This window comes from Equus quagga, chromosome 12, assembly GCF_021613505.1.
Source record: "Equus quagga isolate Etosha38 chromosome 12, UCLA_HA_Equagga_1.0, whole genome shotgun sequence".
Taxonomy (NCBI): Eukaryota; Metazoa; Chordata; class Mammalia; order Perissodactyla; family Equidae; genus Equus; species Equus quagga.
The window spans coordinates 48,366,077-48,384,572 of record NC_060278.1 but is presented as its reverse complement, the minus strand read 5'-3'; the positions used below and the strand labels follow the sequence as shown (position 1 = coordinate 48,384,572).

Here is an 18,496-nt window from a genome sequence, read left to right as displayed (position 1 = left end):
GTTCCCTCTCCTGGGCTTCTCCTTCAAGAAGGCTTTCCTGACACCCTGCGTTGAGAGAAATGCTCCTCCTCTGGGCTTGCTCTCACAGAAGTCTCAGGACTGTATATTTATCTATGGTTTTACTATGTGTCCCTATTTCCAGATGGTGGATGCCTCAAGGAAAGGATAGTGTCTTATTCATCCTTGTAATTTTCATGTCTTTCTCAGTCTCTGGTACACAGCAGGTACCCAGTTAAAATTTGGTTGGTTGAGTTTCATGGATTTGCTTACATAAAACTTTTTTTTTTTTTTTTTTTGGTGATGAAGATTCACAATGAGCTCACATCTGTGCCAATCTTCCTCTATTTTTTTTTGTGGGATACCACCACAGCATGGCTTGATGAGTGGTGTGTGGGGCCGCGCCTGGAATCTGAACCTGTGAGCCCCAGACCACTGAAGTGGAGTGCATGAACTTAACCACTATGCCACCAGGCCAGCCCCATGAAACTCTTTGTAATCAGTCTTTCAACTAACAATTTTTGGGCATCTGCTCTATATCAGACCTTCCACCAGGCGCTGGATATAGGAAGATAAATGAGACAGAGCCTGAGGTCCTGAGAGGTTACAATTCAGGAGGGGATATTGATGGTGCACAGGTAAATACAAACCAAAATTCTAAGGTAGCAATGAGGAGGGAAGGCTTCACAGAGGAGGTGACATTTGAGGAGAGGCTGGATGAATGAGTAGAATTTTGCCAGACAATAAACAGGAAAAAATACGTTCTGTTAGATGTAGGTTTCAATTAACATTTCACTGTCTTTCATCTTACTCCAGAAGAACCTCTCTTCCTGTGTAAACTGCTATGAGAATCTTAAATATGAATGAAGGGAGGAAAATGCTCAAAAATGCTGGAGGAAAAAGTAAAGCAGGACCCACATACCAGGACAATTTCCCTCATTGCTTCATCCTATGTTCACAGTGCAATTGTAAGCGTGAAAAAAATAAGATCTAATATAATGAATAAACACAGCATGTTAATAGTACTTAAAATCTCACTGTGTAGATAAAAAAATTAGTCTCCCTATCTTTTAGCATACTCCAGTCAGAACTCATGAACAATCAGCCTGTTAGCAAAAAAAAGAAACACATGAAAAAATTTTCTAAGTCAATCTACAGAATAAGCTGTTTAAATCCCACAAATTTTATTTAATAATGCTCCTTAGAGCAGTGGCAAAAATTATAAATGCAGGGGTTTTAACTGTTACAAACTGGGTAAAAGGATCACATTTTTAAAGCCTTTTAAAACTATATGACAACTAAATGGTCTACTCTAGAACCAATTTGGGGTTCTTTTCGAGGTAGAGAAGTGATTTTTAGAAAACCTCATTTTCATTAGATTGATCAGATTGGTTGTATATACCTTCTAGGTTTTTTGTTTAAATGATCGAAATAAAGATTTATTTCATATTTCAATCTTGTTACCTGAAAAACCTTGAGAGAAATAGATCATCAGACTTTTATTGGTCTAGAAAACCACAATTTCTTTTGTGCCAGGAAGGATTTGCCCTGAGCTAACATCCGTTGCCAATCTTCCTCTTTTTTTCCCTTCGCCCCAAAGCCCCCTCAATACATGGTTGCACATCATAGTTATAAGTCCTTCTAGTTCTCTGTGTGAGTCATCACCACATCATGGCAACTGACAGACAGGTGGTGTGGTTCCGCACCCGGGAAATGAACTCAGGCTGCCAGGGTAAGAACGTGGAAGTTTAACCACCATCATTGCTGGCTTGAGGATCCACATTTTTAAAGAGAAGTGTGTTAGCTCATATTTTACACAGGGCAAGATTTTAGTAGGCAAAACAGCATGTCTACATTTAAGCTGAAGTTGGAAAAAACTTGCCCTTTCAGCCAACAATAATTTCTACATGGGTATATTGCACAGAAAAGAATTGTAAGCACACAAGAGAGAGGCAACAGTAATATAATCAAGCGTGATGGTTATTTATGGTTAAAAGATATCAAAAATTTCAGTGGTTAGGCAAATGCCTTCATGTTATTAACTACATGCTCCCAAGTCTAATACAATCTTCATGCGTTTTTGCAAGGTGCACACACGCCAGGTGCTTGGACTGCCAACAGCATGTAAAAAAGAAAAAAAATCATGTGTTGTTTGTATTTATCTGGTTGCAAATAGTCAAACACTACACTGACTAAGTTGACTGGGACAAACATCTTTTAATAACACACCTTTAACAGGATTTAAAATATTCATAGGAAATGTGCGTTATTATTATTTGGCATCAGCACACTAGATTTTTAAAAATGCATGGAACTGGATATTGGTGCCACACTGCTGTAAATGGCAAATTATTTGAAAAGAAAGGTCTATTAAAAGTCCTTGCAGCCCTTTTCTCTGTCCATGAGAACCTCTCTTTGAACCCAAGCATTTGTTTCTCTGGCTATCGTTCATTTCCTGCCTATGTTTGTCTTTCTGGGTTCAGCCGCGTTACAGGCTTGTTGAAAAGCACAGTCTTGCTGGATCACACTACAAATACTGTTATTGGTGACCCTTTTCAGCACTGGGGAGTTTTGAGGCATTCGTTGATAAAGAAAGCTGCCTATTGATGGTATGAAATTTAACCGTGAGCAAGAGGTGACTTCTCTGTTTTATCCTGTAAGATGATATGTACAATTTCTACATTGGCAATGGTGCTTTGGTGAACGGGAGGTCCTGGTCTGGATCAAGCATGAAGGGTGATTCTGCCGTGGAGCTGTCAGCTGGGTGGTTTTACAAGCAATGCTTTGAAGCCTTGACAGAAAAACTGCTTCTGCCCAATGCCAATCTCTCAGTCTTTGTCAACTCAATTGTACTTCCTTTCAGACATGGCATCGATTTCCACTGACACCCAAAATATAGAGTACACTGTCATCAGGTCTCAGGGGCAAGCACGGACTGGTAACTTAACCTGGAGGGGCAAATGGCCAGCCTTTGGCTCTTTGCTAACGTGTATGACTTCGCGGTGTGCACATGAAGCAGAGGGAGGAAGAAGTCATCAGTTTCAGGGAAAGGATTAACATAAAAATGGTGGCTGGATTTCTTGAGTTAATATCTGTTACATAATCAAGTGTTACTAATTTTTACTTAAGGAGGATGACAGGTTAACACTATTCACTTCAAATCCAGGCCCTAAAAAATCACAAAAAAGGGCAGAGTCTCTATGCACGAAAATTCTAACCAAAATTCTAACCAAAAAGTCTGTAAGACTTGTTTTCCGGTAAGATGAGGCAGGAGATAAGTTTGTTCAATGAAGGATGCTGAGCTATTCAGCACTTTGGAACATTTTGTACTTTATTTATGTGCTAACATCTTGCCTGTAGATAAGACATTGTGGCCCCTATTCAATGAGGATCACCACTGAGGAGCCCTAAGTGTTGCCGTTTCTCTGTGGGAGTAGAAATTGTGGGTGCCGAAAAAGGAAACAATTTCCCTCCTAACATGGCCTGTATGGAACCATCACCTCTGCAATGGGTTGAATAATTATTTTCAGTTAACCTCTATTGCTTAGATATAGCATATCTAAGAAGGAGATTAAAAATCTATTTTCAGTTGTTTTTAAAAACACCTTTCTTCAAAAATCTGAGTGTGAGCTCTCCAGTTCATAAATCTGCATACGGCTGGTGACCATGCTGTCAGATTCCCCAGAGTGTATGTAACGTCCCCCCTAAAAGGGGTGTCAGTGCCTTGAGTGGTGCATTAATGCTGCTGGGCCTTGGGTGCCGTTTATGGCACTGTGCTGATAATTTACTAAATGGTCCCCTTGAGACCAAAAGGACTGGATGTGCCTTTGCAAAGTACCTAACTTGCTCCCAGGGAGTAATTATGAATTGGGAAAAATGGATGAAGTACTACATATTATTGTTCATAATGGGTTTTTTAAAATAAAGTATGCTTTAAGGAAGGTAAATAGTTCTAATTCTGTCTCATTTGATGTCTTATCCTCATTAAAATAATACAATTAGGGTATGGTAGAAATAAAAGAATCTGTTCAATATACAATTGATATTGGTTCAAATACCATGCCTTTTGATTAACGTCTAGCCTTTTGAAAGTCACTCTGGTCCTCATTGAATATAGAGCCAGAATGGCAATTGGCCAACAGAGCAACATCTTCTAAGAAGCCTCTGATTAAAAGACTTGATAAGATTAACCCTAAAAACCTCATTGTTCAAAGATACAGTGTCCTCATTCACTCTGTATAGCTTGATTTAATTTCTAAGTTTTCTAAAAAAATTATACTGCCATACATATGCTTTTATAGAGGCAATTTGTATAAAATTAAATATTATAGCCATGTATTTATTTCCTACATACAACCTAGAAAGAATATATATATGTAAACATAACTCTTCCATGAAAAACTAGAAAATTCTCTTTATTGGTTGAATAAGGCAATCCCAATCTACTCTCTGTAATACACACAGAATCATTGCTTTCAGATTATACTTCTCTATTCTAGAGGCTGTCTTTCAGGTGCAAATAAAAGTGCAGTGGACTGTCTTTCCAGGAAAAGGTATAATGATGCTCTAAGAAACCTCAGGAAGTAATGCTCACATTTCATGTCCTTCTGCTGTCAGAATTCCCCCAAAGTAGAGAACACTGTAGCATTCGGTCATGGCGTAGAAGACAATAACCTTTCTCTTGCAAGACACCTAGTGGCACCCTGAATGGAATGGGGCCATATCATAATTCATCACGAATTACTTCTCCCTGTCTGTAGGCCTAACCCTCCAACCCTCCAAGCCCACATTTTTCTTCTTTCCAGAAAGTCTGACCACCCTTGCCCTGGAAAAGATTATTGTCACTAAACACCAAGTAAACAGGGGAGGCTTATTTCTTTGTTCTGGAAAAACTGAAGACATTTAAGACTCCCTAATGGAGAGGACATTTGGCTGTGTATTGTTCAGACCACTTACTGTCCTCTGTGGTTGTGAATAGAATCCAAGAACTATGTGCACTGCCAAATCCATTGGAGGCAACCACCCGAAACTCATACTCTGTGTAAGGTTGGAGATCTCTCACTTCATAGCTTAACGATGCAGAAGGATTGGAAAATAACCTATACGGGAAACAAATGTTAATTAGGAAGGTTTAGTCATTCAAAGAAATAAAAAATAAGTAAAATCTTATTTCAAAGAATTTTCAGAGAATGTCAACACACATTTAAGTACTGCAATTTTCTGTCTTTACATGATACCTTATTTAGAATAAGCAGCCATTTGGCTGTTTGTAATGTTGCATTTCTATGAGACGTAAATTCTAGTAGTATTGAGTAAATTCAAGTCTAGTACTGAGACTCATTGCCATGTCAAATTTGTAGAATAAGTATTATAATTTTGTAGCCAGAGTTCAGAGCATTTTTTTTAGGTTCAGGTGTATGCTTGCTTTATGCAAGTCACGTACTTACAAAAAGTTGAAGGTGAAGAAATCTTAGTTTAAATGCTATGTAAACAAAAAATAGATATTTTTGCAAAGCAAATAATTATCTCCTAAGGTACTGCTTGCTTTTTGTTTGCATGAACTTTTAAAAGGTGGCCTTTATTTGTTGCCAATGAAAACTGACCTATTGTTCAAAAGTTAAGATAAAGTAAATTATGTTTACATTGTATAACCCAAGTGACAGTTAAGAGGATGGACAAAGTAGAATGCTCACTCTAGAAATCCACGGGTGGAGCGGCCAGGCCTCATCTGGAGTTGGTATCTGGGAGAGCCGGGAGCATTGTTACGAGCTGGTGTAGACCAGACAACCTGAAGACTGGTTGGAGTGGCAGATGAAAGCCTGGGAGGCAGCACACCATCTGGAGCTGTCGAAAAACACAGATGAATTAGAGCAGAGAAAACTGTGGAGAACATATGCTGGATGGAATCGAAATGCTCCATATACTGGAAAAACTGTTCCTCAGGATCAACAACAATGTTAAACATGGTCCATTTAATTTAACATTTTCATTCCTGAACTACTATACTTCCTTATTGTTCATTTCAATACAATTACATTAGTGTTTCAGTCTTCAAAGCGGCCCCCACGCAGCAAGACAAATGAAGACGCAGCACATTCCCACCTGTACTTCTGGTTATCTAATTGAAAATACGCAGGGAATTTAGCTAAGCAAATATTAAAGTACCTTTTTAATTTAACTCTTTCTCAACAAGCAAGTGATGCGAAAGTGAAGGAGTCCAGATCTTTTATTTCTGCCATCTGTATCACCCATTGCCATCTTAATCACACCACTACTCCTGAACACGACTGGCTTTTTTTTTTTGAGGAATGTTTATGAAAATGTATTTTTCTACAATGATAAATATATGTGATTGGCTGAAAATAGCACATTCCAGTCTTAATTCTCCCCTGCGACAATACAAAAATGAAACTTCTTTCCTTGTGTTTTTAATACCCAGTGGCCCCCTTCTTACAGTGACACTGGCCTTATTCAAATATGTTACAAATTGGGCATATATGTTGCTTTTTCTAGTCTAGTTGAATCGCTGGCAAATTTTTCCTGAGTTCAGCATACCTGCTTGATAAATCTATGATAGAAATCTATTTGAATAGTTCTAGAAGGCCTAACAGGAATGAGTGAAACTAAAGCCTATTCTACTAAAAAAATTGACATAATGACTCTGATAAGTTAACTTTTCCAACAGGTATAATCTGAATGAACGTATCATATCAGAGTTTGTTTCAAAGCTAGTCAGAAACTCAAAAAACAAATTAAGCAAAGCTCTGTGGCTTTAGGAAAATCACCTAATGAGTCTGAGCTTATGTTTCTTATCTTTAAAATAGGGATATTTTTTCTTTGCAGGATTGTTGTGAATATCAGAGACAATGCAAAGAAAGCACTTTATTTTAGGTGCTACTAATTATTAATTTTTAGTTATTATTATTATTATATTGGACTGATCTGAACTTCCCTTAGCATAATTTAGTGCTACTAGAATGTAATTTGGGGGAACATTCTGATTATTGCAATATAAGTTCCTAATGATCAAGGATTACTAAAGGTCATTGCTGAAGAAGGAGAAGGGGTCAAAATCATGGAAACAAATATCAGGGTTCATTTTCAACTTTCTTTTATACATAGCCTTCAGTAGTGTGTGAGTTTTATGTACTCTCCAATTCAGGAGCATCTGCCTATGAACTATGAGGCTTACGGACGACCAGTCTTGAGAATGGAAGAATTAGATTACATGTTTCATCAATCAGTTGTGAGGGTTTTGAGTGCATCAATAATTCATTAATTTATTCCATAAACATCTATCGAGCCTCTACTCTGTGCAAAGTCGTGTTCTATGTGTGGAGGGATAACAGCACTGGGCAAAGCAGACATGACGCCTGACTCTATGGAACTTACATGTGAATGGAGGGAGCAAGTTATGAACAAACGGATACATAAGATCATAACAGATAAGTGCTCAGGAGAAAAATAAAGCAGAGTAAGCAAAGAGAAAGTGAAAAAGAGTGTGCGATTTGAGCTATTCTCTAACAATTCAGATTCAATAGGAAAGCCATAGGAAGAAAACATCATCAGGTGACCTTTGAGCAGAGACCTCAATGACATATGAGAGGTGGTCATGAGAATCTCTGCAGGAAGGGCAGTCCAGGTAGAGAGTGTGGTGGCACAGAGGCAGTGAGAAGGGAAAGCTCTGGTTGTGTTTAAGGAACAATAGAAAGGCCAACGTAGCCGAAACAGACTAAGGAGAGAGAACAGAAAAGAGGTTGGAGGATAGGCAGGGGCTAGATCTCTCTAGATCCTTTCTAGGTCTCGGTCTTGAAAGTCACTGTTGGGGCTTTGGGTTCCATCCTAAATGAGGTTGGGAGCCATTGCAGGGTTTTAATAAGGGAAATGGCATGATTCTAAACTGATAAAGGCCCTCTGTGCTAATGGAGGAGGAAAGGCAAATAGAAAAAGGGAAATCACCTATTGTAGTAATCCAGGCAAAAGTTGATGGTAAATTGGATTCGGGTGACAGCAATAGATGGTGGCAGTGTATTTTGCTGTTTGGTTGAGTGAGTTAAAGATGATGCCAATGCTTTTGGCCTAAATACCCAGGTGAAGAGTGGTGCAATTACTGAGATCAGGAACACTGAGGGGAGAAATTGGTTATGGAGGGGATCAAGAGTTCTGTTTTGTCCATGTTACGTTTAAGAGGTGTATCACACATCTTTAGTGGAGACATCAAGGACGAGTTGCAGCTATGAAATCTGGAGAGGAGTTGTGGATCAATATAAATGGGGTATTTAACGGCTGAGACTTGATGAAATAAGCTAGGGACATCAAAATTTTGAAGTCAGGAGGAGGCCTCTACAACAAAGCAGACTTAAAGGAGTAGTCAGTGAGGTAGGAGAAAAACTAAGAGAAGGTGCAGCCTGGAAGCAAAGTACGGAAAGCATATTAAAAAGGAAGGATTGAGCAACTCTGTCAAGTGTGCTGAGAGTTTAAGGAAGAATAAGACTGAGTTACACTGTATATTTGGTCAAATGGAGGCGTCTGGTGACCTTGCCTAGAATAGAGGCAGGGGCTGGTCCGGTGGCATAGGTTGCACACTCCGCTTTGATGGCCCAGGTTCATGGGTTTGGATCCTGACACGCACCTAGCACCACTCATCAAGCCATGCTGTGGAGGCATCCCACATACGAAATAGAGGAAGACTGGCACAGATGTTAGCTCAGCAACAGTCTTCCTCAAGCAAAAAGAGGAAGATTGGCAACAGATGTTAGCTCAGAGCCAATCTTCCTCACCCAAACAAACAAACGGAGAATAGATGCAGTGCAGTGGTGGGCATGGCAGTCTGATTCGAGAAGGTTAAGGAAAGAATGAGAGAGAAGAGAATGAGAGGATATAGTGAGCACAGACAACTCTTTGGAGAGATTTTGCCCTAAAGGGGAGTAGAAAATGGGGCAGCATTTAGAGAACCTTATGGTATCAAAGGAAAGTTTTCTAAAAACTGGGAGATGTTACAACATATGTGTGCTTACTGGAATGATCCAGAAGAGACTGGGGGAAACGGTAACGTAGGATAAGAATAATTGCCAGAGCAAATTCCTTGTGTGGGAGAGAGAGAGGCAAGGCAGTGCACATGTGACTGGAATTGAAAGCCAGTGCACACTGTCGAACACAGTAGAGGCAGTCCATGCATGGTGCAGAAGTGAGGGCAGATGCTGAGGCTGCAGATGCAGACAGGTGGGAAGATTTGGTGATGAGAAAATAGCAAATATCTCTTCTGATGCTGCCCATTTCTCAGTGTGAGAAAGAACTGGATGGGTGAAGAGAGATGAAGTGGTATGAAACAGTTCTCTCAGTTGGTGGAAATGTGACATGACTGGGAAATACAATCAGATTGCCATCCAGGGCCAGCTATCCAATAACTTTACTCTAAATCTTTGGTTTGAAGGACAATCATTATTAAAGACTTTTTTTTTTTCCTGTGGAAGATTCACCCTGAGGTAACATCTGTTGCCAATCTTCCTCCTTTTTTTGGTATGTGAGCCACCAGCACAGCACAGCCACTGACAGACGAGTGGTGTGGGTTTGCACCCAGGAACCGAGCCTGGGTCGTCAAAACAGAGCACGCTGAACTTAACCACTAGGCCGCTGGGGCTGGCCCACTAAAGACTTTTTAATACATATTTTATCTGTGCACACAAACAGTTTTAACAATGGTGATTTCTTACTTGATGTATCTCCTTTAATTGACTTATAACAAATGCACGAAAGAGCATGGGCCAAAAGTGAGGACAAATTGTGTATAACATATAACATATGAAGCCACGCCCTTCATTTGATTTTTTTTGTTTACTTTTTCTGCGACAAGGAATATAATGTCACTTACAATCCAAATTTCGAATAAAAATCAGCTCTAAGTCATCAACATGAAAAAATTAGAGTTTTAAATAGATACATGAAAATCCCTTCAAGTGTTAAAAACTGCATTATGGTGCTATTAAGAAAGAACTTTTGGAGAAGGGCCAAAAGTAGCTCCATAATAATAATAAAGTATCTTGCATTCTCTTTTGAATGATGACAAAAAATGTACTCCATTAAATTGGTCGCACTCTGATTCTATAAAGTTGCAAAATATTTCCAAACAGAGTGGTCATCTTAAATTATTCACCTGTAACTATTTATTCTGTATGCTTTCAGGAGCACTGAATTCTGGAAACCTTTCTTTCTCAGCTGGTTAACCCCTTTTATCTTAGACCTATTCCTTAGAGGGTCCTTAGCACCAAAGCAATAACTGGGAGCCGGCCATAATTCCACCCCTGGTTTCTTAACAGAAAAGCCATGTATCTATCAGTTTGATGTATTGTCTCCAAGATGCTATGTTGCTCAAAAAGCTTCTCTCAAGTTTAATATGACCCTCACGGGGCCAGCACTCCACAGACAACCTCCTGAATCAACGTATCTTGTCCAGTAAATACGAATTCTACACAGCAACTGGATAAAACAGCGACCCCAATCCATAAATTCAAAGGAAAGGCATTTTTAATAAAATTTCAAATTTAACCCTTTTGGGAAGGCAAAGTGAATACAAACCACAAAGCAATAAATTAGATCATAGGTTGGACTAGTCTAGATGGTATAATCTTTTGAATGCATTATTTTATTAAACTTTTAAATGATGTATACTTGTGGTTTCTTTCCTATCTTTAAAAAAAACCAAAAAAACAAACAGAATGTCCCAAATCTACATACAGATTGATAGAACTCTGGGGGGAGCTCTAAAAAGCAAAAACAGAGGCTTTTTTCCATGTGGCCAGTGACTGCCAAGGCTGTAGCGGCCAGAAGAGGAGATTTGTGGGGCAAAAATGAATTCAATATGCTTCTCATATGTACCAGTTTCTCAAGACAGCCGACCCACTGGTTGCTAATACAGTGTGTTTTTTGTGTGTATGTGTGTGCATTTTCCAATTCTGGAATAAAATATTGCATTAAGATACCAGAGAAGTCTGTAATATTTTGTATTAAATCCAGATCTGTAAAAAGATACCGAATGCCACTTTGCAAGTTTCTTTGCTGGGGGTGGGGAAAGGGCAGGATACATAGAAAGGGTGATTAGACCATCTACCTTATATTTAATAGATAAGATATGACTCAGATAACTAACATAGAATGTGTGAGCAGCCTAAAAGAGGGGTAAGTGCCTTAGGGGTTTTGGAAGTTAGAAACTTACATCCAAGTACGCATTGGACCTTGACTGTCAGAGGAGTGGTTTTGAAGATGCTCTGCCGTGCAGGCGATGTCACAAGGTTCATGGGCGGGTAATCATGTCCTCAGCCTAATTCCCGTGCCTAGGACTCCCATCAACTCTCCATGTGCTCATTCCAAACAGATACGATGCTTTCTGCGGCTTCACTTGGAATCTGACTGCAGCCCAGCCAAAACTACTCTCTCCCTTCATAGCTTAGATGTGGGCACCTTCATTTAGTTTTCTGTGTTAACACAATGCTGCAGAAACCATGGCCTTTCATCTATATGCCTCCTGGCTGCATCGTCGAACAGCCTGGCACATATTCAAAATCTTTGGATCACACATTTTCCTCTCATTTTGTCAAATAGCTACAGATGAGCAAGGATTTTAAATTCTAGTTTCCAGAATGGAAAATTAAAGTTCAGACACATATATTGAGTCGTTGAGTCATAAACAAATTGGAAACAGAAGGCAAGACTCAATTTCCAGTCACTAAACCATATGTCATTAAAAAAGATATTAATTATGAGGAATATGCAGATGTGCTAACAAATGGACGGTCAACCTTGAGCACAAGGATGTGCAAATAGAGCATCATTAAATAGCGATAAGTAGGTTAAAATAGATTTAATGTTTGCAAAACAGCCTCTCATAAGAGCTAACTTTCTGAACATACTATGTGCGAGTTTCTTTAAAGCAATTATTTCTAATCCTGAGAATTACACTACAAAATTGTAGTGTTATCTCTTTGCAGCACAGATAAAGACTCCCAGGGTCAGAGAGCTTCCATATTCTATCTCAAATCACAAGACTGGTTACTGGCAGAATGAGGATTTAAACTGAGGCTGTTTAAATTCTAGGCCAGTGTTCTTAATTTTACACCAGAAAACAGCTTGTTATAGTAGGTGATTTATCATGGAGAATAGATATTAAATATATTAAATAAATATAAAAGTAAACCATTTACAATATTAAGTAGATCAGTTTGAGTACAGGTCGGGTTTATTTTCTGTCCAAGTCATATTCTTAAAGAATGCTTTCCTGGTCTTATTTCTTTATTACAGCAGCGTCTCTGTGTCCTTTTCATCCACAAGAAACCTCACATGGAACTACTAGCATGTTTGTTAGTTCTCAGGAATTAGTCAAAGTCCACAAAAATTCAATGAAATGCAAAATGGAGAGGTCTTCATGTTGGTCAGAGAAATATATTTTTCAAAATTAAGTGCTATCTATCGCTATGTCACAGAATCGATCTTTCATAGTTGAATGTTAAACATTTTAAATTAGGGGCATGGACAGTATTTTGTCCAACAAAAACCATTTTCAATTTTTGATAAGCTTTTTATTACATCAGATAGTCCTGATGTAATTTCACGCATTTGTCACTCTCTTATTTAGGTCCAGTTAGTACTTTTTACTTTTTTTAACTTATTACCAATTTCTCGAGATGTTTTTATTGAGAGTTTATTTTAATTAAGTCATAGACTAGGCAGGTCTGTATCTCGGTTAGGAGCTAACCCACGGGGCTTTATATCCTGATTTTGCTACTTAGTTACTGAATAAGTACCTTAACCTTTCTGTGCCTCAGTTACCTCATCAATAAAATAAGAATGAAAACACTACACACTTCATAGAGTTGGATTGTGAGGATTAAATGAGTTAATATATAAAATGGTTATACAATGTAATATATACATAATATAAAAAGTGCACATCATAAGCTCTGTATAAACGTAGGCTACTGTTATAATCTTGAACTTTGCCCCAGCATCTGTCACATGGACCAGCAGCTCTAAGAGGATACAGAGGCAGAACCTGATGTTCGGGGAACTGAAAGGTCATCAAAGATGGATGCACTCTAACGGAGGGTCTTGTAGGCCAGGTAAGGAGGATGAAATCTGTACTAAGAAGATAGGAAATCAGTGATTTCCATGAATGTTTTAAGCAAAGAAATGACATTATCCAGTTTAATTTATAAGAATTTGGGTGGGGAGAGAGGATGATAGTGGTTACTGTACTGTCTGGTGAATGGACTGGATTAGACTCTGAAAGGAGTGAATGGATTTATCGTGTTATTTACATATTTTAATTAGACTTTTTTTCCATAAAAGTTGAGTGCAGAATGTGAAAAACAGTCTAATTACTTAGGATTTCTAGCCATTTGGTTTCTTTAGCCTCACTTCTTGTAGATCATTCTTACACAGCTCAGTAAAGAATAAACATTCATGTCATTAGAGTCCCAGAAAGAGAGGAAAAAAAACATTCATAGATATACTTTATAATTATTAACCTGCCTAATTCCCCAAGTAATTTTAAAACAAGACTAAATAATGAAGTAAAAGGATCAGAAAATTGTACCACAAAACCTAGGCTAAGTTAAATTATTACTATGGAGCACCAGACTTATTTCTGACACTCATGAGAGGCAAGGCAAAACCAAAAAATGAAATACGATGAGTTAGCAATAAACAGACAATTTTTAAAGAACTTTTTAGAGAACTTTTAAATCTTTTTTCTATTTTAAATTTTTTTTTCTTTTATGTTCTTCTTTTTTCCCCGGAAGTTTTCATTTTTGAGAATGTATATTTAAGACAGTGGGTGTGAAATGGACTCTCACTATTTAATAAAGTAATTTGCAGTTTTACAAAATAAAAGAATGACAGTAAATCAGTTAATTATTCTGAATTCTAAAAATAGCTACTTGCATTACCTCACCAAATAAATAAGATACAACTTTATACCTGAAACTAACAGTCAAACTTATAGTTATCTTACCTCATTGTTTACAACCTATACAAATCTATTGTCCTAGTTTATTAGCAACCCTCTCCCTCCTAGGAAAATAAAATCCAGAATAAGCAGTAAATGCAATTATAAAAGACAATAAAATGGGGCCACAGCCTTCAGTTTCATGAGGGAATGCACTACATCTATTCCAGAAATCTTTCTAGCCCAGGACCCAGGATACGCATGGCAACTAGAAAAAATTGAGTAAATACTTTTGGATGAATGGAAGTTGAACAAAGCTCAAAGTTGTGGTAAAGAGTTTGACTTTATTATCTTAGGTGTTAACAAATTGACTACTTTAATGACTTTAGCCAACTGCCTCATGAGAAATGCTAATGTTTTCATATTTATTAGTAAGGATAAACATATGAAAATACCAGCATTAAAACTGAGTATTTATTATATGCCAGGCATTGAAGTAAATGCGTTACATGTATCATCACATTTAATTCTCATAATAGTCCTAGGTATAAAGTGAGGTGGGTCAAGAAAATTGAGGGTTAGATAATGTCTTGGTACATTTGGGATGCTATAACAAAATATCATAAACTGGGCAGCTTATAAACAACAGAAATTTATTGCTCACAGTTCTGGAGTCTGGGAAGTCCAAGATCAAGGAGCGAGCAGATTTGGTATCTGGTGAGAACCCCCTTTCTGGTTCATGGATGACACTTTCTCACTCAGTCCTCACATGGTAGAAGGGGTCACGGGAGGCTCTTGGGCCTTGTTTATAAGAGCACTGATCCCATCCATGAGGGCTCCACCCTCATGACCTAATCACTTCCCAAAGGCTCCACCTCCTAATACCATCATATTAGGCACCAGGTTTCAATATATGAGTTTGGGGGGGACACAAACATTCAGACCACAGTGGATAAGATAAGCGCTTTGCGCAAGACCACACAGCTAACAAGTCGTTGAGTTGCTATGTGAATCCAGCGACCAGTCTCCAAAACCCAAACTCCTAACAGTTATTTTAAGCAATGCCTCTTACAATGACCTGGCCAAGCTAGAGTCTTGCCCCTCTTCACGTGCACAAAGGCTAGGCTCCTTTCCCTGCCTTTCCTCCATCTGCCTCAAAGGAGACTAAAGAACCAACTCAGAGTCTGGATACCCCTTTTGGAGAAATCTTATGGCTAGGAAGTTTGAAAGGAAGTAAGACATTTTTTAAGGTTTTTTTTTTTTCTTTTTAAATAATTCTGTTATTTAAATCTTGACGTTTATTTGGGAGCAGAAGTTTGAAAAAATTGTCCCTGTCTTTCTTAGTCTGTCTCAGTCTCTCTGTCTCTCTGTTTATCAGTTTTCTCGCTTACTCGTTAAGTCACCTTTGGCTCTGAGAGCTCCAAGAACGGTCTCCACAGAAAAAGAGAGAAACAAGATGCATAACAAGGTCTGCAGGCTTTTTGGACCCAAGGCAAAGAAATGATGGTTTTCCAAGGCTGTTGCCAGAGGTAGAGGAGTATTTAAGACAAAAGTCCTGCCTAGGAAGAAAGCATGTGTATAACATAAAAAAATTTGCAAAAAAATCCATCATTTACCTCTCAGCTCAGGGACAAAATAAAATATTTTGGAGTATGTTATTGAATAAAACCTGAAGATGGTACAACGTTTGTCTTTGGTTTTTCATTGACTCATTTGGGTCTATATTTCTGAGGGAAACACAAAATTTCACCAACATTTCACTGGCGTGAGCCTACATCAGTCAAAACAGGTGCAAATATTTATCAAAAGTTAGATAAAACCCAATGGACAAATCTTACCTAGCTGTGGTAATTGTTCTTCAAGAAATGAAAAACTGTTGCCGTGTTCAGTAAGAATGCTTTAATTGGAATGGGAAGGAAGCAAGGATCTTCCCAGGTACAGTTTATAATAGGAACAATATAGAAAGGGGTGGCAGAGGTGGGTCAAGGGCACCAGAATAAAAAGACATCACTGAATACTAATTGCAGTTGACCGTTTTGGGAAATAAGAGATTCCACTTCACGTTAGAATCCATAAAACCAAGGCAACGTACTTCCACCTCTCTTTGTGGATTAGGATTAAAGAGTTGCTTAAAATTACACTGCAAGACAGTTTCAGTGAATTCATCAACCAGCAAACATCAGCTAGACTGAAGTCATCTTCTGTTAATTTTGAAATACCCCAAAGCTGTGAATGATATAGCTCATTGTGCTCAGAGAAAAATAAGGATTTTGAATTTCATTAGATACTTTATTTGCTCAACTAGAATGTGGAACTGTCACTTTGTCAGACTAATTAGAGGCCCTGAAGTTGGTGGCCACAATGCCCAGAAGAATTTTTTGTGTGTTAGATCCTAAACTACCAACCAGATTTTATCCTTTTTCCGTATGGAGATTTCCTAGATTTAGACACTCATTTAAGCTTTTGCTTTTGACATTTAAATTCCTCTTAGTATTCCAAAGAGAATTTCTTAGTAACCCTATTATTTTGAATACCATTATATTCATCCCAAGTAGTGTCTAAGTAGCATAGATCGAATTATTTTTTCTTTAGAATCTGATTACGTGAGCTCTTTGTGGACAGTGTATCTTTAATTGGAAAAATAATTTAAAATATACACAAAAAATATGAGTGGATCAAGTCTACCCTATTTTTAGTTAAAGTATTGTTTACTCTCTTCATTTGAAATAATTCTCTGAAGAATTTCACCTTTGTGAAATTAAAAATAAATACACGCTTGAGAGGGTTAATAAACAATTTTAACAATGAGTAAATTCAAGCTGGGTCAAAGCCACACTCTTTAGAAAGAGTGTACTAAATATCCCCTTGTTGAATGTGTCTAACAAGACTAATATTTAAAAAAAGACTTTGGTAACGTAAAATAAACTACTATATTTGAAAATTGGACTCTTTCTTATGGTGCCACTGAATCTACTATTCTGGGATAGAATCAAGAACCAAGAAATTAAGTGATTTCGAATAACTGACAAAATTTTAGTCACTTAATGATGGAAGAACCAGAGAAGATTGGTTATAAAAGTCATTTAACAATGGGATTGGATCAATTATTCAAGTTGATTAATTAATTAATTAATAACTAGATCTAGTCTTAAAACACTCAGATTATATATAGAGCATCCCTTACCTTAATAGGTAATTCAGAAAGTTGAAAACAAATGTATTAATATTAATATCCTTCTTTAATTTACATATAGCAAAAATGAGAATACCTATTTTTGAAGAATAGCATGGTAATCAAAACATAACTTTGTCCAGAAGAATAAAGCATGGATCACCCACAATTCCCAAGAATCTTCAATTAGTAACTTAAAAAAGAATTATTGGGTATATCGCACAGACGTCATAAGATCCTCTTTCACCTTAAAAGGTTAAATGCAAAATGCTTCCTACACTTCAGCAATCAGTAGCCATTAATTTGCTGTTACCCAATCTTCACACATATGGGGGAAGATGTAAATTTGCAGTGTAACACACAATTATTACACGTCCAGTGTTATGACTTATTCTTTGCAAACATTACCACACAATTCTCTCAGTGCCAACTCTAGGAGGTAGTTACTATCATTTTGCTGCTTTCTGTGAAAAATCCCTCAAATATATTTAAATCTTACAGATTTCAGAGAAGCCGGCATCCATTCACTAGTTCTACCATAAGACTGTGTCTGGCCATGTTACCATCAGACACAATAACAGAAATTACTGTATGTTTTATTAAAAACCTATTTTTGTCTCTCTCTCTCTTTTTATCCCAAACTCTAATTTAGTTGTTGTTCCCTTAGGTACAAAGTACACAGTTCATAATTCATTTGATATAAAATGTCGGTTTAGATTCTTGGCCGTCTTTGATAAATGAGAAAAAACATGTACATTTCAATTTCCTCAATGCCAGAACTACCCAGAGCAGCCCCCTGTTGTGCTCCTCAAAGACCTTTGTGTTAAATTAAACATCAAGATTCTGAAACCGTGGGGAAGAATCTTTCCAAGACAGAGAGTACAAATACAAGAGACACAGGGAGACAGCTAATGCTTTTCCTACAAGCAGAGTGATATCTTCCGAAGAGCATCTTTGATCCTCAAATTAGTCCTCATTTATAATTTAACATACCACAACCAGTCTGCTGTTTCCTTACATTTAGCGTTAAGACACAGTTGCTAGAATCATCAAGGAAAATAAAAGTGTAGATGTGTGGGAGTTGGTTTAATTTTCAACCCCAAAAGTGATCGTTTATGTATATTTTGTGATTATATATCATGCTTTATATTCTTTAAATAAATAGTTGAGCACTTGCTTATGTGCTAGCTGACCTCAGTGTGTGCACATGCTTTGTCTCTTACCAAAATCCGTGATGGACGGCTATGAAATTGTGAAATCCCTTTTCAGATGAGCAAATTGAGGCCCAGAGAGGAATTAACTTTCCTGAGGTCACACAGTCAGTAAATGAAGACACTAGGGATGGGGGCGGTGGTGAATTTAAAATTCAGACGCTGCAGTCAATACGC

The 18,496-nt window shown here is 37.7% G+C and overlaps 1 protein-coding gene across 1 annotated transcript in view; it reads right to left on the bottom strand.

Annotated features, from left to right (window-relative positions):
- USH2A (usherin) overlaps positions 1–18,496 on the bottom strand; it is a 733,563-nt gene that overhangs the window by 248,018 nt on the left and 467,049 nt on the right. Inside the window, exons 38-39 of the mRNA XM_046679838.1 lie at positions 5,691–5,841; positions 4,954–5,096 (exon numbers count right to left, since the gene is read on the bottom strand). Coding sequence (XP_046535794.1) covers positions 4,954–5,096; positions 5,691–5,841 — 294 coding nt within the window. The remainder of the gene's footprint in view (positions 1–4,953; positions 5,097–5,690; positions 5,842–18,496) is intronic.